Source organism: Balaenoptera acutorostrata, chromosome 9 (genome assembly GCF_949987535.1).
Source record: "Balaenoptera acutorostrata chromosome 9, mBalAcu1.1, whole genome shotgun sequence".
NCBI classification, from domain to species: Eukaryota; Metazoa; Chordata; class Mammalia; order Artiodactyla; family Balaenopteridae; genus Balaenoptera; species Balaenoptera acutorostrata.
This window is the reverse complement of record NC_080072.1, coordinates 71,704,384-71,729,057: the sequence shown is the minus strand read 5'-3', so window position 1 is coordinate 71,729,057 and position 24,674 is coordinate 71,704,384. Positions and strand designations below refer to the sequence as shown.

General features: G+C 35.3%; 1 protein-coding gene across 1 annotated transcript in view; it reads right to left on the bottom strand.

Moving 5' to 3' along the window:
- DEUP1 (deuterosome assembly protein 1) overlaps positions 1-24,674 on the bottom strand; it is a 100,523-nt gene that overhangs the window by 28,693 nt on the left and 47,156 nt on the right. Inside the window, 4 exon segments of the mRNA XM_057553347.1 lie at positions 12,381-12,467; positions 14,185-14,382; positions 18,810-18,915; positions 22,109-22,254. Of these exon segments, the coding sequence (XP_057409330.1) occupies positions 12,381-12,467; positions 14,185-14,382; positions 18,810-18,915; positions 22,109-22,254 (537 nt within the window).

The window sequence follows — 24,674 nt, the reverse complement described above, 5'->3', positions numbered from 1 at the left end:
TATACCTGGAAAACTATAAGACATTGATGAAAGAAATTGAAGATGACTGAAACAAATGGAAAGATATACTATGCTCATAAGTTGGAAGAATTAATATTGTTAAAATGACCCTATTCCCCAAGGCAATCTACAGATTCAATGCAATCCCTTTCAAAATACCAACCGTATTTTTCCCAGCAGTAGCAGAAATAATTCTAAAATTTGTTCAGAAATGCAAAAGACCTTGAATAACCAAAAAAAATCTTGAGAATTGAGAACAAAGCTGGATATGCTCCCTGACTTTAGACTATACTACAAAGCTACTGTAATCAAAATAGTATGGCACTGGCAAAAAAATAGTACATTGATCAATGGAACAGACTAGAGAGCCCAGAAATAAATCCACACTTATATGGTCATTAATCTACAACAAAGGAGGCAAGAATATACAATGGGAAAAAGACAGCCTCTTCAATAAATGGTGTTGGGAAAACTGGACAGCTACATGCAAAAGAATCAAACTGGACTACTCTCACACCATGCACAAAATAAACACAGAATGGATTAAAGATTTAAATGTAAGACCTGAAACCAAAGAACTCCTAGAAGGAAACATAGGCAGTATACTCGTTGACACTGGTCTTAGTAATATATTTTTTGGATCTGTCTCCTCAGGCAAGGGAAACAAAAGCAAAAATAAACAAGTGTGCTTACATCAAACTAAAAAGCTTTTGCACAGGGAAGGAAACTATAAACAAAATGAAAAGGCAGCTTAACAAATGGGAGAAGATATTTGCAGATGATACATCTGATAAGGGGTTATCCAAAATATATAAAGAACTGATACAACTCAACATCAAAAAAAAAAACTGATTAAAATATGTGGATGTCAATAGACATACAGATGACTAAAAGACATGAAAAGATGCTCAACATCACTAATCATCAAGGAAATGCAAATCAAAACCACAATGTGATCATCTGTTAACACCTGTTAGAAAGGCTATCATAAAAAAGATAGAAAATAACAGGTGTTGGTGAGGATGTGGAGAAAAGCAATGTTCGTGCACTACTGGTGGGAATATAAATTGGTACCGCCTCTAAGGAAAAAAATATGGAGGTTCCTCAAAAAATTAAAAACAGAACTGTCATATGATCCAGCAATTTCACATCTGGGTATTTACCTAAAGAAAACACAAACACTAACTCAATAGCCAAGATACAGAAACAACCTAAGTGTCCATCAATAGACAAATGGATAAAGAAGATGTGGTGTATATATACAATGGAATATTACTCAGCCATAATTTTAAAAAAATGAAATCTTGCTATTTGGGACAACACGTGGATCTAGTGGATGGATCTAGAGGCTATTATGCTAAGTGAAATAAGTCAGACTGAGAAGGACAAATACCATATAATCTCATTTATGTGTGGAATCTAAAAAACAAAACAAAACAGACTCAAGGATACACAGAACAAACTGATGGTTGCCAGAGGGGAGGGCGTAAGGGTGGATGGGTGAAATAAGTGAAGGGGATTAAGAGGTACAAACCCCCAGGTATAAAATAAATAAGCAATGGGATGTACTAAACAGCATATGGAATATGGTCAATAATACTGAAATAACTTTATATGGGACAGATGGTTACTAGACTACTGTGATCATTTCATAATATATGCAAATGTTAAATCACTATGAGGCACACCTGAAACCAACATATTTTATGTCAAGTACATTTCAATTAAAATAACCTTCCTATATGAAGTAAAATCTTACATAAAATATATATGAATAAATGCTCTTTTAATAAGATCACATTGAAGGCTATACATCAATGGCATTCCATTTTATGCTAGCCCATTAACAAATCTTTAGACATATATATTATATATGTATATATGTGCTAAGTGCTCCAGAGGTAATCAAATATCAAAAAGTGACTCTGCCTTTATGGAAAATACAATAAAATTGAGTAGGCTAAAGTAACATGTACGAAAAAAGAGTAAATAATATAGATATGGTATAATTATGTGTTAAATTATATTGCACCAAGTAGGAACTCAAATGTTTTCTGATAGGAACTCAAATGTTTTCTGAATCAATGAATGTCAACAATTATTGGGATTGAGATCATCCAGAAAGTGAGATAAGACAAGGCTTCGGTGATCTTTTTAATGATATTAGAAATGATTTTCATGATAACTTATTCATGCTTCTTAGACTACAGGTGAGTCCCATAAATCCACAAGTATTCATTGAGCCCTACCCTATATCAAACTCTATATGAAGAAAAAGTATAAAACATAGTCCACTTCTTCCCTCAAGAAGTCTATGACTGATGAGATGAAACATACCCATACTAAACAATTAAAAAAATAAAAGAAGACAATTCTAAACTTAGTGCTAAATTGTTATAACTAAGCGCTAAAGAAAGTCAAAGAAAGGAGAACTAAATTGGCCCTAGAGTAATGGGAGATGAATTCATGGAGGAAATAAAATTTAATCTAGTCCCTTAAGGGACTGGTAGGATTTAATAAAGAAAAGGGTATGTCTTTACTCTTCTTTACTCCGTAAAGTAAAGGAAAGGTGGAGGACATATAATAGGTTGATTCATTCATCATTCACTCATTCATTTGTTCATTCACTCATCCAACAGAAGATTTTTTCAGTGCCTCCTATATTCAGACACTATAGGAAGTGCTGAGGTACAATGGTAAACTAGGACCATAACTGCCCTCAGTGAGCCTACTGGTAAGGGGATGGGTAGCTGACAAGAAACAGGTAATTTTAATATTGTGGTATGATAGGTGCTAAGTAAAGGATGCTATGATGGCTTCGAGGAGGGACTCTTAACAGAGGAAAATCAGGGAAGATTTCGTATAACATGTAAAATTTATGTGGAGAGACTTGAAACATTAATAGGGCATGGCCATGTGAAGTAGGGAAAGGGGATTTTTAGGTAGAAGGAAAAGCATGTGCAAAGGCCTGGAAATAAGAAAGAACATGAGAAATGAGCATCACACACACAGATGAGAATAAGCTACTCTAGCTATAGTGGAGGCTTTGTGTAAGTCACTCCAGGGAAACAAAGTGGGTGAGCCAGATTAAGGAAGCCATGAAATGTGAAGAGTTCTGACTTCCTACGGGAAATTGAGCACATGTTCTACAAGGAAAGCTTATGTAAAGAAAGAACCTAGTGGCAAGACGGGAATAAAGACACAGACCTACTAGAGAATGGACTTGAGGATATGGGGAGGGGGAAGGGTAAGATGTGACAGGGTGAGAGAGTGGCATGGACATATATATACTACCAAATGTAAAATAGATAGCTAGTGGGAAGCAGCCCCATAGCACAGGGAGATCAGCTCGGTGCTTTGTGACCACCTAGAGGGGTGGGATAGGGAGGGTGGGAGGGAGGGAGATGCAAGAGGGAAGAGATATGGGAACATATGTATATGTATAACTGATTGACTTTATTATAAAGCAGAAACTAACACACCATTGTAAAGCAATTATACTCCAATAAATATGTTTAAAAAAAAAAAGACAGCATATCTGGTCTGAGAAGTGCCCAACTTGGAAGCTATTCTACGATCCAGAAGAGATAACTTGACGTTATCTCAATCCTTTAAGGGAAAGTACACAGCCAGAGAAGCAGAGGGCCAAGGCCAAATTTGGAGGATGAATAGAGGAAGAAGGGTGAGGAGCCAGTGAAGAAAACAGAAGAAACAGAACCACGGGATATAATGACAGTTAATATCATGCATTTGGACTTATCAAGCTATGTGATCTTGAGCAAATTACTTACGAGCTATGTGATCTTGGGCAAATTACTTAAAAACTTAAAGATTTCATTTCTTTTTCTGTGAAATGGGGATAATAATACCTACCCCCCACACACGGTATAAGGATGTAGACACTAATGTATGTAAAGTATTCGGCAGAGTGCAAGGCATGTAGTAAACACCCAATAAACAGCAGCTCTTTGTTGTTATACAGTTCTACCAGTCTCCCTGACTTTTTATCTCCAGTCTCTGTACATTATATTACCTTACCATGACTCATTCCCACCACTCTGTCTGGCTAATTATTCCTCAGATGCCTTTTCTGACTCCCAATACTGGGTTAGGTAACCCCTATACAGCCCCCTGCACTCTGCAATCTCCTATGACTCTTTAGCATAACTATCTAGTTAATTGTCTGTATCCACTAATGTATGTCTCCAAGCTCCAAGAATTCAAGGATCTAGTCTGACTTACAATCCTAACATACTGCCTGACACATAGCAGACATTCAATAAGTATTTATAGAATGAATGAAAACATTCTGTGGTGATTGTGGCATGCGATAAATACAGAACAGAATAGAGAACCCAGAAATAAACCCATACATGTACAGTCAACTAATCTTTGACAAGGGCACCAAGAACACACAATGGGGAAAGGATGGTCTTTTCAATAAGTGTTGTTGGGAAAACTAGACATTCACAAGCAAACAAATGAAACTAGACCTCTATTGTAGACTACTTATAAAAACTAACTCAAAATAGATTAAAAACTTAAATGTAAGACCTGAAACTGTAAAACTCCTAGAAGAAAACACAAGGGAAATAGCTATTTAACATGGGCCCTGGCAATGATATTTGGGATATAACACCAAAAGCACAGGCAGCAAAAGCAAAAATAGACAAGTGGGACTACACCAAACTAAAAAGCTTCTTGCACAGCAAGGGAAACAATCGACAGAGTGAAGAGGCAATTCCTATGGAATGGGAGAAAATATTTGCCAACAATATATCTGAAGAGGGGTTAATTTCCACAATATATAACAAACTCATCCAACTTAACAGCAAAAATATGAACAATAAAATTTAAAATTGGGCAAAGGTCCTGAATAGACATTTTTCTAAAGAAGACATACAAATGGCAACAGACACATGAAAAAGTTATTAACATCACTAATCATCAAGGAATGCAAATTGAAACCGCAATGAGATATCACCTCACACCTGTTAGGATGGCTAGTATCAAAACGGCAAAAGATAACAAGTGTTGGTGAGGATATGGAGCAAAGAGAACTCTTGTACACTGCTGATGGGAATATAAACTGGAGAAGCCACTATGGAAAACTGTACAGAGGTTCCTGAAAAAATTAAAAATAGAACTACCATATGACCCAGCAATCCCACATCTGGGTATATATCTAAAGGAAATGAAATCAGTATTTTGAAGAGATATCTGCACTCCCATGTTCATTGCAGCATTGTTCACAATAGCTAAAATATGGAAACAACCTAAGTGTCTATCAATGGATGAATGGATACAGAAAATTCCACATAATGGAATATTATTCAGCCATAAACAGAAGGAAATCCTGCCATTTGTGACAACATGGGTGAACCTGGAGGACATTATGCTAAGTGACATAATCCAGACAGAGAAAAACAAATGCTGTATGACTGCACTTACATGTGGAATTTCTTTAAAAAGTCAAACTGATACAAGCAGAGAGTAGAATGGTGGTTGCCACGGGCTATCTGGATGGGGGGTCGGGGGGATGGAATGAGCAGATGTTGACTCAAAGAATACAAACTTTCATTTATAAGATGAAAAAGTTCAGGGGATCTAATGTACAGCATAATGACTATAGTTAATAATACTGTATTGTACACTGAGAATTAGCAAAGAGAGTTGATCTTAAGCGTTCTTACCACGCACTCACACAAATGGTAACTATGTGAGTGATGGATGTGTTAAATAATTTGTGGTAATCACTTCACAATGTATATATACATCAAATCATCACATTGTATACTTTAAATATATACAATTTTACTTGTCAATTATACCTTAATAAAGCTAGGAGGGAAAAAAAGAAAGCTTTAAGAAACCAATGTGAAACTGACTAACTTCATTAAAACTTGAGTGCTAACTTCTCTGTGGGATATACATTTTCTAATATTCTTGTTCTGAGGAGTAAGGGAGACTTGGAAGTTGGCATCTTGCTGCATCTCCCCTGTACCATGTTTATTTCTAACCTTTTGCTCCTGAGCCAAGTGAGTGAGGCTCCTGTCAGGGAAAGCTGGTGAAGACTCCTTCCCTCCCTCAGAGCAAGCAGGGCCACGTAACCTAGGAGGGGCTTGGCTGGGTTATATTAGCCCTCTTGTGTGTGCCTGGTCATCCTGTTCTCAGAGACCAAGCCCACTCTATGACTGGCAGAGTGCATTTGAAGAGAAACATATAGGAAAACATTTCACAGCAAAATTGATGGGATGCAGCAAAAGCTATATCCAGAGGAACACATATAGCTTTAAAAACCTTTACAATTAAAGAAAAAAGAAATAAAATTAAGAAATTCAGTATTTATCTTAAGATATTAGACAAAGTACAACAAAACAAATCAGGAAGAGGAAATTAATAAAAAACAGTAATAATGAAATTAGGAAGAATAAATAATAACAAATCCAAAGTCAATACTTTTAATATTAATAAAACAAGCAATGACTTTGTGTGCCAGACTTAAAAAAGAGAGAGAGCAAAACTATACAAACTTAGAATTAAGAAAGGAAACAAATACAGAATATAGAAGAGATGCAAAGAACTTTAGGATATTACTCCCTTTGGTAACAAGGAAACATACTGGAATGGGTAAAGATTTACTAGAAAAATTAAAATGACCACAAACACCCTAAGAAGAAGTGAAATTTGAATATACCAGGTACCCTGAAAGAGAACAGAAAGGTAATTGAAAATCTACTTCACTGAAACTTCAGTTACATATATATACATTCTTTTTTATATTCTTTTCCATTATGGTTTATCTTCACTGGTTCAACATCCAGACGGTTTCATAGCTAAGCTCCTTCTAACCTTTAAAGAACTGTAATTCCAATATTATTTAAACCATGCTAGACTGCTCATAAATATGGAAAGCTCCCAATTTATGTTATAAAGCCAGCATAACTGTATAACAAGAAAAAAGAGAACTATATACAAATCTCATTTATACACACAAATCTTAATTTCTAAATAAAATATTACCACATAGAGTCCAGAAATATATCAAAACTGTTAGAGTATGACTGTTATATGTTGAAGTCCTAACCATTATTAATGCCTTAGAATGGAACTTTACTTGTAAACAGGATCTTTACTGAGGTAATCAAATAAAAAATGAGGTCATTAGGGTGGACCCTAATCCAATATGACAGGTATTCTATAAAAAAGGGAAATGTGGACACCGGGACAGACATGCATAGAGGGAAGATGATATGAAGAAACAGAAAGAAGATGGCCATGTGAAGACAAAGCGTTGGAGTGATGCATCTACAATCCAAGGATTGCCAAAGATTGTTGGCAAATCACTAGAGGCTATAAACAGGCAAGGACAAATCCTCCCACACAGGTTTCAGAGGGAGCATGGCCCTGTTGACACCTTGATTTTAGACTTCTAGCTTCCAGAACTATACAACAGTTTCTATTGTTTTAAGCCACCCAGTTTGTGGTACTTTGTTATGACAGCACTAGAAAATGAATACAATGACCAAGAAGGTTTATTCCAGGAATTCAAAGGTGGATCAATATCAGCAAATCTGTCAATCATAGTCTATTACACATCAACAAATTAATGGACAAAAATTACATGATGTCACATATGCTGAAAAAGCATTTGATAAAACCAGCAGCAAATCTTAAAAACTCTAATTAGGAATAGAAAGACAAAATAAAGACCATAAGTCAAGGACAAATATTATCCTAAACAGTAAAACTCTAAAACAATTTCATCTAAAATCATAAATTAGACAAATTTGTCAACAATCACTAGTATTATTTAATATTCTCTTGGAAGTGCTAACAAGTTCAATATGACAAAAATTACTGATATGAACAGGAGAAAAGAAGAGATACAACTATTTTTGTTGAGACAAGTGCATATCTCAAAAAACTTAAGAACCTCTAGAAAAATGCCTACTAGAATTAAAAGATAATTTGGCTTTTTTTTCTATATTATTAGCCGTAAGTTTTTAGATATGGAAAAAGGAAAATATTCCACTTACAATAGTGACAAGAATTATAAAATGCTTGAGAATAAATTTAAAAAGAAAGGCACAGAATTTATACAAAGATAATTGTAAGGTCTTATTGAAGAGCATAAAATAAGAGATGAAGAAATGGAAAGCCATGCCATATTCTCGGATGGTAAATTTTACTATTATAAAAATGCCAATTCTTTCAAAGATAATATATAAACTTAATTCAATTCCAAATAGAATCCAACAGGAAATTATCAGGAGAAACTGGATTAATTGAGCTTAATATTTATATAAAAATTTAAATTGGATTCCTGTTTTATATCACACGCAAAAGTGTAACTCAAATGGATTAAAGACAGATGAAAAATATAAAAATCTTTGAATAAACTATACGTATTGTCTAGAAGTTGGAAGAACCATGTTACACAAGGAAGGAAATTCAGATGCTATAAACAAAAGGATATACATGTTTGACAAATAAAATTTAAAATTTTTTGTATGATAAAAAGATATCATAAATAAAATTAGAAACAACTAATTTAGAAAAATGCTGTTATAAATTGACAAGAAAAAGATTGCCCAAAGAAAATGAGTTTGAGCTTTGCTCGAGCAAAAGGAGCAAAGAATATAACTAATTTATAGTACATTGTCAATAAATACGCAAAAATATGCTCAGTGTAGTCAGGGAAATGCAAATTATACTACTACTGAGAAATCACTTTACACCCATCAGTCCAACAAAAATATAAAAGAGAAATAACACCTATTATAGCCAGTAAGGATGAAAGAAAAGGGTACTCTCATACAGAGACAGCAGGAATATGATTCGACAACAAATATTTTAAAATTAAAACATATTCTTTGAATTGGCAATTCCTTTCTCAGAAAGCTATTCCAAGATGTATGTACAAGGATGTTTTTGACAGTATTGTGTATCTGTGTAAAAATCTAGAAACAGAGTTATTAATTATGAATGAATTACAGTTGACCCTTGAACAACAGGGGTTTGAACTGTGTGGGCCCACTTACACATGGATTTTTTTCACTAAATACGTACCACAGTACTACACGACCCGCAGTTGGTTGAATCCTCAGATATGGAGGAGGGCTGACTGTAAAGTTATGTACAGACTTTTGACTGCATGGAGTCAGCACCCCTGACCCCTGCGTTGTTCAAGGGTCAACCATAATTCTGAAAAAATAGCTGAATAACTTTTGATACATTCACATCATGGGATATTATTAAGCTACTCTATACAATCAAATAAGACCTAAACTTGTTGACATAGGATCTGCAAAGGTTACAAGACGCAGAGAAGTGTGTAAAATATATTCCATTTTTTAAAAAAAATTAAAACCCCTAAATAGGTATATGACTACACACACACACAAACATATATGAAAAAACACAAAATGATACATATTGAATAGTTAACGTGTTATCTGGTGGATGGGTTATGAGGTGGCTAGAGAAATGGAGGAAAGGGGAAGGGGAGAAGCAAGAGAAAAAGAGAGACTGCACTAAAATCACTAGTATGTAAGTTACGCGTCAATTCATTAAAATTTGTATGTACCTTACATGAGTATATATATATTTATTTTTTCTAAGAAATTAAGAAAAATAAAAAGATGTTTCTCTACTGACTTGTAGAGATGTCCGTGATACATAGTCAAAAGGCAGTTTAGAATAATGTATATATTACACATGTATTTCTGTAAAAGAGCACTCAGCTCATCCCTCCTAAGTGTGTACACAAGCAAGGAAAAAGTTATAGCATGCTACACACTCGCTGGTTAGCACTGAATATCTCTGGAGTCCAAACTGGGATTGGGGATAGGAGCCGAGATAATTAGCTTCTTCTTTACCCATCTTCACGTGTTTTATTTCTTGGAAAAATGAAAACCAATAAATGAACAAAGCCAAATGCCTACAGGAGCCAGAGTGAAGCAGGCTTAGTGGGGGCTGTGACGAAGCAGACTACACAAGCAAAAACATCCAGACTGAAATGTAAAAAAACAACAAAAACCATTTTTTGAGAGAAAAAAAGACATAGATGAGGGCAGGATCCTAAACAATGTTTTCGTGTGTCCAGTTTAGAAAAAATAGTCTTTGTGTTACACAGATTTTCTTAACAGACAGGGAAATCACACATACTTTACTTTTTATCCATCTATACTCCAATCACAGGATCCATAACAAGGCCCAAAGAAGAATGCAGAATGCTTCTATCCTTTGATGCTAGAATACAGACTATTAGGAGAACAAGGACACACTATCACAGAAATATAGTATCATCATAGGCAGAACACTCTTTGACATAAACTGTAGCAATATTTTTTTCGATCTGTCTCCTAAAGCAAAGGAAATAAAAGCAAAAATAAACAAATGAGATCTAATTAAACTTAAAAGCTTTTGCATAACAAAGGAAACCATCAACAAAATGAGAAGACAACCTACTGAATGGGAGAAAATATTTGCAAATGATATGACCAATAAGGGTTAATATCAAAAACAGCTCATACATTCAACATCAGAAAAACAAACAACCCGATTAAAAAATATGCAGAAGAACTGAATAGACATTTTTCCAACGAGGACATTCAGATGGCCAACAGGCACATGAAAAAATGCTCAACATTCTTAATCATCAGAGAAATGCAAATTAAAACCACAGTGAGATATCACCTCACACCTGTCGGAATGGCTATCATCAAAAAGAACACAAATAACAAATGTTGGTGAGAATGTGGAGGAAAGGGAACTGTCATACACTGTTGATGGGAATGTAAATTGGTGCAGCCACCGTGGAAAACAGTATGGAGGTTTTCCAGAAAACTAAAAATAGAAATACCATATGACCCAGCAATTTCATTCACGGGTATGTATCTGAGAAAAACAAAAAACACTGATTCAAAAAGATATATGCACCCCAATGTTCACAGCAGCATTATTTACAATTGTCAAGATACAGAAGCAACCTAAGTGTCCACCAACAGATGAATGGATAAAGAGATGTGGTACACACACACACACACACACACACACACACACACACACACAATGGAATACTACTCAGCCATAAAAAAGAATGAAATTTTGCCATGGATGGACTTGGAGGGTATTATGCTAAGTGAAATAAGTCAGAGAAAGACAAATACTGTATGAATATCACATATGTATAATCTAAAAAATACAACAAACTAGTGAACATAACAGATAAAGAGATTCACAGATACAGAGATAGGGGTAGGGGATTAAGAGGTACAAACTATTAGGTATAAAATAAACTATGAGGATATATTGTACAACACAGGGAATATAGCCAATATTTTATAATAACTATAAATAGTGTATAACCTTTAAAATTGTGAGTCACTATGTAGTATACCTGTAATTTATATAATATTGTAAATCAACTATACTTCAATTAAAAAAGCAAAAATAAAATACTGACAAAAAAGGAAATTCAGTATCCTGGCTTAAGAAAGGACCATGGAAAATGCCTGATCCAACTTCCTCACTTTACAGCTGAGGAATATGAGGCCAAGTTAAGCAACTGCCGTATTCGATTCCCTCCATTCCCTGCATGGCAGAAAATTATTTTATCTCAGAATTTTCACTCAGAGCAAATAAATGGTAGACAAGTAACAATGGTATTTCATTAGTTCAATAAATAAAAGTTCTCCTATTTTACATGTAAATAACCAACCCTCAACTGTTATATTAAACATTTGAAATGAAAGGCACAGAACCTGTTTAAGTCGCCTTGTGTAAACCTGTAAAGACACTGGTTGAAACCACATGGTCAGTCCTCAATCATTCACAGATCCATCCTTCTTTTTATTCAACCAGCATTCACTGAACACTGTCTATACTCCTGACGCTGGGAGGTACTGGTGATACACACATTAGAGAGGCACAGTCTTTGTTCACCATCCAGTGGGGAAGTGATAAGCTATGAAACAAGTTGGACCAAAATACAAACCAAGTGTAGATGGAATGATTTATTCTGACTGGAGTTTCAGGAGCAGCTTTATCCATCAAGGGGAAAGTTGACACATGAGTCAGGCCATGTAGGAGGTAGGATTCCAGAGGCAACAGCAAGAGAAAAAGCAAGGAAGTAGTATGTTTGAGGAAATGATCAGAATTGAGCCCAATGCAAGAAAAGAACAAGGGAGAAAACTAGAAATTCACATGTTCTAGCCTGAGGATAAAAGTAAATTCAATCTAAGTGCAAGATAATTTGCCACCCCATCTCCTGCATGCCTGACATGTGGGAAGCGTTCAGTAAAGAATGTCTGGGTAAATCCTGACCAACTAAGTAATCTCTCTGTTCAAGTTACTGAATGATTTCAGCATATTACCATGTACCGTCCAGGGTTTAAATCTCCCATCATGCCTTTCAGGTGTATGTTTTCAGTTCTGACAGCTTTATATCTCATATCTGAGACCTGAAAGGAGATTAGTAGTTAAAAGTGAATGTAAAATTCATAATAAAATTTCACAATTCTATGAAAATTAATTTTATTTTGTTAATGTAAATATTTTTGAAGTGTAGTAAAGGGAAACACTTCTTAGGCAGGATCATCATAAATCAGGTATTCTCATTCAGTTCTTGGATCTGTAGCAGGCCCCACTTTACCCTCCTTTTCTGACTGGTGCTAAATTAAAAATAGATACTTACAATAATGAGTCATTATATTTTTCTTTTCTATTCCAAAATTCCATTTCTCACTTCTATTTTTCTATGGTATGCAAATTACATCAGAAAAATCACAGTTTTAAAAACTTGCTTGAATAATAGTGTCCATTAAATTTGTTCATGACCTGATTAATTTTTACAATATGCAAATATGATTTCATGTTTAATTTTGTTCTTCTTGATACTTCTGCCAAATTTCCTTCTTTTTTGTGACAACTTCATTTTGTCTCCTAATTTATTTTTTTCCCTAATTTCTTCTACTTAAGAGCACTTAGACAGAGCATTTGCCCTTTTATTTATCTAGGGCTCATTTCCATATAAAACACTTCCGTTAAAAAGGTTTACTTTTGTAAATTACAAAATATATTCTCCTTGACAAAAGTCTAAAAATATAGAAGAATATAAAGGTGAAAATAAAAATCATTCATGATCCAACTACCCAGATCACTGTTAACACCTGTAAAAATATCATTTCCTTTACAGGTGCAACAAATGCTATTGTCCCATCTATGCTGTTTTCCTGTATTTTATACAAATTAGTCACAGTTTAAAGCTTATAATTGGGCAAAGGCAGAATCTTTTCTTGTTTTTATAATACTCAGGATTGAAATAGCCCTGTTATTTGTGAAGTAACCCTCATATGCCTAGAAAATTATTGAATGGTGCTCTCAAAAACTCTGTATTTGGTGGTGAGATGAATTGGGAGATTGGGATTGACATATATACACTGATATGTATAAAATAGCTAACTAATAAGAACTTGCTGTATAAAAATAAATAAATAAAATAAAATTTTAAAACCCCTCTATATTTGGGGTAAAAACATTGAGAAACCCTATACTTTCAAGTAGCAGGCCACCAATTTGATGATGAGTATGGGACTGAGGGAATTTCAAAATGAATAGGAGGGGAGGGAGGGAGGGAAGACTTAGAAGTCACTTGCAGTATTTTAACAGTAGAATATTATAATGGCTGTTTTTCCCCATGAACCATGCTATGCACTGAGTGAATGTTCAGTAAATATGAACTAATCTTCGTGTTTCATATCCATTTTTTAAAACTCTAAAATAAAGGTATGAAATGGGAGTGGGAAGTGTCCAAGAAAAGCTGGAGTAGGAGCTTTTTTTAAGATACAAATGTTAATAGAAGAGAACTATGGAAAACAAATTCAGGAAGAAATCTTTGACCAGAGCATGCTGTGGGAGGTGATCAGAATATGGGTCACTAGAAAATGTTAGCATGAGATTTATAGAAATTTTCTTGTGCTGTCACTTGTTTCCCTGGTTCTTGTTTGATGACACTTTTCATTATCTCACCAAGGTTTTACGTGACTCCACAAAGCATTTCTGTGCTGTTAGTCTCAGAAACAATACGAGAAATACAACGCTTTTATTAATCAATAAGGAAGGCGACTATTTGCACTGAGCAAGAGTGACCTGGACAGGTGCTTCCTGCCGCTTGCGTACCTGTTGTTTCGCTAACATTTTCTCTTTTATTTCTAACTCCATTTTTAACTGTCTTTCCAGAAGGGCAGCTTTCTTCCTGATAGTTGCTATAGTGATCTCCTTCTGATGAAGCGCCTCTGTTAGGTCAGAGATTTCATTCCTCATTCTTTCCTGCTCAGAACTATGGTACTCTTCCTCCTGATAGAGTTGGCTTCTTATCTGCAGCGGATATTTTCCAGAAAATAGTAACAAATCCTTTATACAGCAGCTGAAAGGTTTTATTGGCCATGTTCGGTCTTCCCATCCTATCTTAAAACTTTGCCAGGCCTCACTTTACCCTCCTTTTCTGATCAATGCTAAATGAAAAAGATACTTACAGTAATGATTCATTTACTTTTTCCTTCCAATTTCAAAATTCTTTTTTCGCTTCTATTTTCTATTGTATGTAAGTCATCACCAACTACTGATACCACTTTAATGACGACTTCGACAGGAAGGTGGGGAAAGTATTATCAAGCACTTTTCCCCCAGCTTCACTGAGGTATAATTGCTATACAAAAAACTGCATGTAGTTCATGGATAAAATTTGGTGAGTTTGGACATACACTTGTGTTACTATCACCATAATCAAGACAATAAACATTACAATTACCTCTAAAAGTTTCTTTGTGTCCCTTTGTTGTTTTAATTTTGTGTGTGTGTGGTAAGAATACTTAACTCAAGCTCTACCTTCTTAACACAGTTTTAAGTGCACAATACCTCACTGTTTACTGTTGCACTGTGTTGTGCGGCAGACTGTGGAACTCACCGATCTCGTGTAACTTACTTCATACCCATTAAACCACCACTCCGGATTTGGTGCCATGGAAGAGCACTGGACCCACAACCCAGAGGCTGATGAACCATTTTTTAGGGAGAAAAAAAAATTGGCTTAGAGACGTTAAGTGACTTGCTCAAAGTCATAAAGCTATTAACTGGCAGAGCTAGGTCTAGAACTTAGGACTGTTGGATCTAAATTCAGTGCTCTTTTGGACCAAATCATGCTGTACTATTTGTGACTGAACACTATGTTTTTTAGAATCATGTTACAATAAATTTCAAACTTAAGGTGTCCATCAAAAAGCATCACCTACTTTTCTTAAGCCGGTGGAGTCTCATATTCTTAACTTTAGCTAAACCTTCCACGGTAGAAACCTCTGGATCACCCTGGACTCCTCCCCTCCCTCATCCTCCCCAATCAAGTCAGGTAGCAAATTCTGTCCCTTCTATTTCAACCTCTCTTAAATCTCACCTCTGCTTTCCATTCCTACTACCACTGTCTTAGTCCAGCCTCCTCCCGTCTTTCTAGAAATCTTTCACTCTCTCTAATTCTTGAGGCTCAGAGATAAAGTATGTAATTACCGGTCTCAAAAAAAAAAATCACAGTCTATCGGGGGAAACAGGAAAATAAACAGTTAGAACACAGTGTAGCAACTGATATCAGCAGTATGTAGTGGAGTAGTGCTTACTCCAGCCTGGGGATGCCAGGATAGGATTCCCAGAGGAAGGGACATCGCACTGAATACTGAAGGATGAATGGAAGCCAGATGGAAGAGAGAGATGGAGGTGGGCTCCCAGGCAATGAATGCAGTGAAGGAGCGGGGTCAGAGGGAGAAGGCACACTCAGTGAACCAAAAGGAGTTTGGAGTGGCTGGGACTTGGCGCATTGTGAGAAGTAAGGCTGGAGAGTTAAGTAGGGGCCATTCACAAAGAGATTTATATGAATTTACCCCTCGGAACTTACTTCAAAAACTTTTTTTCATTTCATCTTTAAACATTTCAGGATATATCTCTAAAAGAATAGGGGTGTGCTCTTTCTCTTTTCTAACATAACCAGAATACCATTATAATGTCTTAAAAATATTAACAACAATTCCTCAATATCATACAATATCCAGGCACTATCAAATTTAAAATTGTATCAGAAGTGTAATGAATGGTTTTCAGGTTTGCTTGTTTGAATTGAGATCTAACTATGGTCCACACATTGAGACTGGCTCCTATCTTTTTAAAGTCTCTCTTTGTGCATGTGTGTGCGTGTGTGTGTGTGTGTGGGTGTGTTCCAAGTACTCTGCATACATCGTCTTATTTAACCCCCACAATCTCTATTTTCCAGATCAGAAAATTAAGATACATAACTGTTCACAGTCACATTCTTGGTGACAGGCAGTCTGATTCCAGGTCCTTACCCATTGTGCTATGTAACCTCTGTGAGCATAGCCCTAGAACGTGGTCCCCACATTGGAAAAAAGCCAGAGTGGGATGACCTAACATGGAAAGTACTCAGGTCAGTAAGGCAACCATGGTCCAGCCTCAGGCTTTATACCATCAATCTCTCATCTGAGTCTATTCTTTTTACTAAAATTTTTAGAATTTCAGAGTTGGACATAACCTTAGAAATCACATGGTCTAACTCCATCATTAAAAAAATGGAAAAAAAGACACAGGGAAAGGAACTGACTGGGTCTAAGTTATCCAGCTCCTAAGAGCAGAAGAGTAGACTAGGAGACTGAAGTACAAATACCCTCACCCCAGGACAATATTACACATCTCCTTTCATCTCCCATCTTCTCTCTCCAATTTTTTCTCTCACAATTTATTTGATGAACAATGGGGTTGTTCTATCATTTGCCCCAATTTGGATTTTGCTGATTGCATCCCCATGGTGTAGTTTAACATGTTCTCTTAAAATGGTATTTTTAAAATGTGGGAAAAAATGAATACATTATCAAGAAGAAGGAGTAAACTATTTTCATTATTTTCACATTTAGATATTAAAACATGTTATACTGCAAAATTTCTTTTTAAATGAGATTAATTTACCTAGCTCTAAATGACTTATCGCTTTTATTAAAAATGTCAATTTTATCACAAAATAAGTGACTAAAGATCGTTCTATATTGAAAAAAGAGAAAGAAATAACACTTGCAAGATTCATAATACATGGCTCTTGTTGGTTTTATTACAAGAGAATGAAAATGCTCTCTACAAACACTTCCCAGAAACTATATCTATTTATACACAATTCATTTGTTAACTTTTCTGCACAGCAATGCATTATCTAGAGGTCTCCCAGAGTCTGTAAAGAGATTTGTGTCTTGCAGTCCCTCCCTCCACATCAAAACTGTGCAAAATCAGTAGATTCCTTCTAAGTTTTATTACTCTACCTAAATCTATGAGGTTAAGAACGGTGTAACTATACTTTAGGAGGATTTAATCAACCTTTTATCATAATGTATTCACTGGGGACTTCAGTCAAGAACAGTTTTTAAAGTTATATTTTAAAATATCAGTAAAATCAGTTTCATGGGATTATGTGAAAAATATAAGGAAAATGATCATTAATTCATAACACCTTTTCTACACTTAATAGCTGCCTGATGGTCAATTCTTCAGGAGATGGGATTTGTCTTTTACATTATTATATTTCCTACAGAAATAAGCAGTATAGCAATAGTCGTACTAGATACTCAATAAATGTTTGTTTAATTTATACAAACAACTGAATTTATGACCCTATACAATTATGGGAGACTTCAGCCTTAATATTAATTAATTTGTTCTCTAAATATTTATTTTCACTCATTGTGTGTCAGGCACTTTGCTGGGCACTGGATGATAATTCAAAGCCACGTCCAGGATTTTCCTACTTTTAACAATTGTTTAGACTATATAGCATTGAATATTCTGTGTAATCCTTAAACTGAAAGACCAGAGAAGTGGGTAGCAGCCGTGAGAAACTCATGGGAAAGCCATTACTGAATTTTACTAGAGGAAGAAGAGAAGACAGTTTTTGTAGCTGCCTAGCTCCTGGCAGAGTACTTGGCACATGTTAGGTGCTCAATGACAAAATGTGGGTGCAACCAATAACAATAGCAGCCAACATTTATTAGGTGCTTCCTCTGAGCTAGGTAGGCCCTGTTCTAAGCACTTTACTTGCATTATTTTATGGATTTTAACTTAAAGGAAGAGTATGAATTCTGGAGCCAGATTGCCTGGATTCAAATCTGGCCCCTGCCACTTACTAGTTATATAATATTGGTGGAAGTTACTGACCTTCTCTGTGCCTTAGTTTCCTTAAATGTAAAAGAGGATAGTATTAGTACCGACCTTATAAGATGGTTGTGAGGAATACATGAATTAGGATTTGTTAAGCCCTTAGAACAGCTTCTGGCACATGGCAAGAGTTGTGTAAGCTTGTTTAATCCTCATCACAACCTTATGAGGTAGGGCTAATTATCCCACCCCCATCCTAGAAATAAGGACCATGAGCAGCTCGCATAGGCAACTTCCCCAAGCTTATGCACCTAGTGTGCGGTTGAGCGCAGGCCTCTGCTCTCACACTTCTTGCAGTCAGCTACCTTGCACAGAGCCACAGGCCCTCTGTGCTTCCTGGGCGGTCTCCCAGCAGCAGAGTGATGCCCTAAGGTTTGTGTTTCTTATAGCATCACACAGAAGAGTGTCAGAATTAGCAGCTTGGTAGGTTATTATCTTAGGAGAAAACACAGAAGGAAAAAGAAGGGAATGAGAGGGAAGATTTTTTTTCCCCCTTTGTATTCAGAGACTTCAGATCTGCCTGGAAGAATGAAGCTCATTATTTGCCATACCTTGTTCAATTCTTTTTCATGATTTGGTTGATCTGGGGTCACTGCGAACAGCTCTTTCCGTTGTTTTTCTGATTCTTTAATAGATGGTGAATAAGATGATTCAAGTCTACAAATTATAATGAGTAAAAATTAAGCTTAACTTGATAAATTGTTATGATTATATTGTTAATTTAGGCCATCATAGGAGGCAGAGATAGATTATTAGTCTGTTGGAAACATTTCTAGTTACAGAAATGGCAAGTTCTAATACATTCAGGTCCCATAAGTATTTGCATATTTAACTGAGTGCAAATAGTCTTAGTGAAAAAAATAAAACCTAGTTATTAATATGGAATTTCAATTATACATTAAAAATTGGCTGAATACTGGATTTGCATATGTAGATAAGATTTTTGGATAAGAAGAAAAGACTGTTTGGTATAATAAAATAGCTTGGGAGCTAGTTTAAAAAAAGAAAATACACCTGACCTGCTTCTACATTGTGGAAAGGAACTATGTCAGGAGATGTCCGAGGGGAGCCACTACTCTGTAAAAGTGATCCAAAATGATTAAATCTGACAGTTTACCCAGAGAGAGTGCAAATATGTCTATTTTTTGGCTGCTCAATTTATAAAATGGAATAGCAACCACATATGGACACTAGAGAGGAAAGGCAGAAACTAGTGTAAAAAGTACCATTTCCATAGGAAGGTTGGAGAACTAGAAACAGGTAATGTTCACTTCCACATCAGGGAGGTTGGTAAAATTACAAAACCATTAAAACAGAAAAATAAAGATAACCAGGCAAGAAAAGAAACATGCTTTCCACTATTGCTGGACTAACCTGGTAGAGTCTGGGGTTTTGAGGAATGTACCCACCTATAAGTGAGCATAATTTTAGATTTCCAAAGAGCTTTTTAAAAAGTTCCACAAATCAAAAACTTAAGCCACACATTCAAACACAACAAAATCTGAGTAATGATAGAGAGATAACTAATGTAAAGATGGAAAATAAAGGGCTCTTTTAAAAGGTATAAATTAAGAGTGATATCCCTGAGGTACATATGTCTGCACTGGATTGCTTTTTTCTGATTATCAAATATACATGTTAACTGTAGAAAACAGAGTTTATCAGAGTATATACTGCGATAAATTGTCATCTAGGAAGAACTGTTGTCAGCATTTTTGTGTATATTAATTGTCTTTTTTGCCTGTGCATATGTGTATAAAAACATACATGTTCCCCGTACAATTAGAATGTACTGAACACATTATTTTTCAGTCCCCTTTTGTTTCCCACTCAGTAATATATTGTGAGTATTTTATCCAATAGTCTCCTAAAACATTATTTCAGGATCAATCTTAAATTTCTCTTATTTGCTATGATTTTAAAAAGGTGAAAAATGAAATTTCCTATTTTTTTAATTCTTCCTAAGCAATTCAGGGAGTGGAATGTTGAACTGAATGGTAAAACCTCATAATGATCTTATAAATTTCAGTGAGTGAATGGAACAAACATCAAGCTTTAATGTGCACAAGTTCAAAGAAGAAAACAATAATCATGCTAATATAAAGATATAAAGGAACTATCATTTATCTTGCAAGAAGGGAATGTAGAAATTATTTTTAATAACTCTCAGAACATATCAGCCCAAGATATTTCTATAAGTAAGAAAAGAAAAAGCTAACAAAATCTTAGCATTATGGAGAAAGGTTCTGAAAATGAATGAAGACATTATAATGCTACTATTATAAAGCTATTGTGTGTCTACACTCAGTAGCCTTGGCTGCTTCACCTTAATACAGCTGTAAAGACAAAACAGAGTCTAAATAAAAAAAAACCCAAAACAATAAAGAGGATAGAATCATGTTCATATGAGAACTCAAAGAATTAGAAGCTTTCAGTGGAAAGATGAAGGCTGAGAAGACTCTGCCCAAAGTCTAAAATACAATGGAAGCTGTGAAAAGTTAAATATCTATCTTTTCATCAAATCTCAGAATACTAGAACTGAAGAATATCTTCCAAATTAGAAAGATGTAGTTTGGAGACCAAAATATATACCAACTTAAATAGAAGATGGCAAGCAGGCATACCAGAAGAGTTGTATTAGCCAAATATGTGAATAACTGCAAGACTTTAGATTAAATCATGTATTGAAGGACAGTTGGCAATGTCTGGAATTCAGCATTGGCCTTGTGAGAAAGCTCCAGAGAAAATACCTACAATGCTCTTCACAAACCAGAGCTAGACATGGGTTGAACGGTTTGCTCTTGTAGGAAATTTCTTACGTTTTTAGGCATATACATTCCTTGCGTGAAGACATTTCTCACCAACTCACCACACTGGGACAGTGCCTTGCACATAATATATTTCCAATGGATTTATTAATGATCAGTGGTGATGACATATAGCTTATATATTTGAGCACTCTATAATGCTAACTGGCTAACAGGCATTCTACCATCCTTGGTTAGATGCACAGTAGGTCATTTTTACGGATCTTAATTTGCCATTTGTTGTTAAGTGTAGACCTCAGAGAAATGCTAGCAGGTCCCACAACTTTGAAGAAATAACTATTGCCTTTAAAACAATGTAATTATCCTTCAATAAAATATCCCTTACCATTTGGCTATTCAGTTTCTAAAATCCTATCATTGGTCTGGCATTAGCCTTCAGATGTAAGAAGGATTCAAGTTCTAATGAGAATTAGAACATCAGTGAATAGTTAGAACAGTCAAACTGTCTATTCACAAACATAAACATTTAATAATCCTCTGCACTCCCATTTCCTTTGTGGTTATGTAGTACACAATATCTGTCTGATTTTAAAAAAGGAAAAAAAATGTCTGTTCTAACAAAACCCTTAATGGAACTGACAGGGTGGTGAGTGTGGAGGCCAAAATAAATACAACATTTATGAGTGAAAAGTTAGTAACAGGTTTAAGGCCAACAAAATAAAAACATTTGAAAAATATGGAATAAATCTTATTTATCAACATTGATAATTAAATACCAGCTCTATACTATTGTTTTTACGATATTCTGAAGAATAAAGTTCTAAGAAAGTCTCTGACTTCATTATGACACATACATATCTATATATCAGAACATGATGTAATTTTCTAGGTGAGTAAAGATACTGATTTTGAAGATAAAATAATCACTAGCTTTATTTTTAATATCTAATATTACCTAATAATTAACAGCATGTTAATACAAAACTGACTTTTAATTCTAGTTTCAAATATAAAACTCTTAAAAATATTCAAACATGATGTTTTGAATAGTTTTTCTCAGGCTGCTGAATATAAAAATATACCTTTTTTTATTTTCTGGAGCACTTTGGCACTCTCCTAGTTTTAATAATTCTCTGTGCAACTGCAATCGTTCCATTTCTATAATTCTCAAGAGATCATCACGTGATTGTAACTCACTTTTCACCTCTGAGAGTCCTGCTTCCATGGCCTAAATAAAAACATCAAAAAATTTCAATCCTCACATTTGGATATCATGACGTATAATACTTTTAAAAATATTTAACATCTATGAAGCAGCCTAATTTCAAATGAACTGATATGTAATCCTTTGCTGGCTCTGTCTTACAGAATTCCATTCATTTATTCAACAAATATTTACTGAGCTCTTACTCTATGCTCAGCACTGAGGATACAGACACAGGATCTGTCCTCATGAGCTTACAGTCTAGTGATAAAGACAAAGAAGCATCCAAATATGGCCATACTGTATGAAAGAGGGAAACATAAAAGTATGAATAAAATATCAATGCATAAAATTTGAATTAATGCAAATAATTCCTAATTTAAATAAGACAATAGCCAAGAAAAATCTAATTTCAAAGCTGGCCAACAAAGTGAATTATAAACCATGGTTTATGGTTCCACTATTGCCCAATAGTAGCCCTGCTTTAGCTGGTAACTAGAAATACCAGCAATCCTGTGAGCCCAGTGTTTTATTTGGCTAATAGCAGGGACTTGAGCAAGTTTAGAAGCTGTTGGAAAGGATCCAGCTGGGAGAGAGAAGGGGTAATACTAACAGTGTCAGGTTCCTGAGAAGATAGGTGGGGTGGGTCCCAAAGCACAAGTGAAAGAATTGCCTAAAGCAAAAGAGCCCCTCTGCTCCTGCAGTAGGAAAGAAGAAAGGAAGATGGAATGGAGACACGTATATGCATCTGGAAATGGGGAGCTAGGAGAGGGGCTACCTGTTGGCTTCTATTTTCCTTGTGAAGGAAAAAGGCAATGTCAGGTCAGTGGAAGGAGAGGTGGAGGTGGGGGTAGGGGAGGGATTTTTGAGAGTGGAGAAGGTTTGAGGTGGCCTTCAACGGGAATGGGAGAGTTAGTTGTTTGGAGCAACACAGTAGGACTCCTGGCAGTGTTGATACTCATTTGAGGTCTGTGTCCATGACCTGTTGAGTGATTTTCTCCAGCAGAACTTGGCTGTTCTCCGGGAGAGAGGAATGGAAGAGTCCTTTCATATCAACAGGTCTCCTCCACTCAATTACACAGAGAAATGAATATTTATTAATGTAATTAATATTAAATAAATATTAACATATTTGATGACCCAAGTCATCAAATCCATGGCCATTTTTATAGATGAGCAAATTGAGGGCCAGACTTGGTCCAAAGTTACATAGCTCATAAGTGGCAGATTCTGGAATGGAAAAAATCCAGATCTTTTTGTCTACTAGTCCAGTTAGAACATTCAGGACGCAAAAAATAATTGTTTCATGCAAAATAAGTAAAGCAGACCTGTAGCTTGTTGGTAAAGATGGGGGGTGGGTGTTGTGCTGAGGGCACTGCTAATAAAGGCTTTAAAAAAAAACACTGTTGATATTTTCAAAAAATCATTTGTTCAATAATCTTTATATATCAATAATAGTTTCATTCAAATATAATCCATATACCATAAAATTCACCCACTTAAAGTGTACAGTTCGGTGGATTTGAGTATATTCACAAAGTTGTGCGAGCATCACCACTACCTAATCCCAGAACATTTTCATCACTCCTAAAATAAAGCACATACTCATTAGCAACCACTCCTCATTTTCCCTTCCTTCCAACCCCTGGCAACCACTACTGTATATTGTGTCTCTATGGAATTACCTATTCTGCACAATTCATACAAATGGAGTCATACGACATGTGGCCTTTTGTGACTGGTTTCTTTCTCTTGGCATAATGCTTCCAAGGTTCATCCATGTTGTAGCACGTATCAGTACTTCATTCCTTTTTATTAATAATATTTAATTGTATAGATATACCACTTTATTTATTCATCAATTGATGAACGTTTGGGTATTTCCTTTTTTTTAGCTATTATGAATAATGCTGTTATGAAATTCAGGTATAAGCTTTTATGTGGACATATGTTTTCTTATTCATTAATTCTTATCTAAAAATTCACAGCTTAGAATTATAATCATGTAGACAGTATAGGACATATGGGTTCCCAGATAAACTTTCTTTTTTTTTACCAAAGTCTTAAATATAATATATTATTTTCCAGGAGACCTAGAGACCTGGGTTCAGTAAAAGACCTAGCTGCAATACTTTAGCCCCAGAAATTCTTGGCTGATTTGGAAATAAGAATGAAAATATATTCAAATAGGTGATTTAACAGACTTGTTTGGATAAAGTCCTTGTCTCAAACAGTGGGGATTTTTCAGATGAGGTTAAAATTCCAAAATAAACAAAAGAAATGTGAAACAATAGATTAGCAAATAGAAAGACAAATTAACTTGATGTGAAGGTCATCCATTACTTTACCCAGTTGAGGAAGGCACTCTCTGGGCTCCCTGCATTGCAGATTTACTACCAGGGAGCAATCTAACATGAACCTGCATGTAGAAGAGTGGGCCTGCC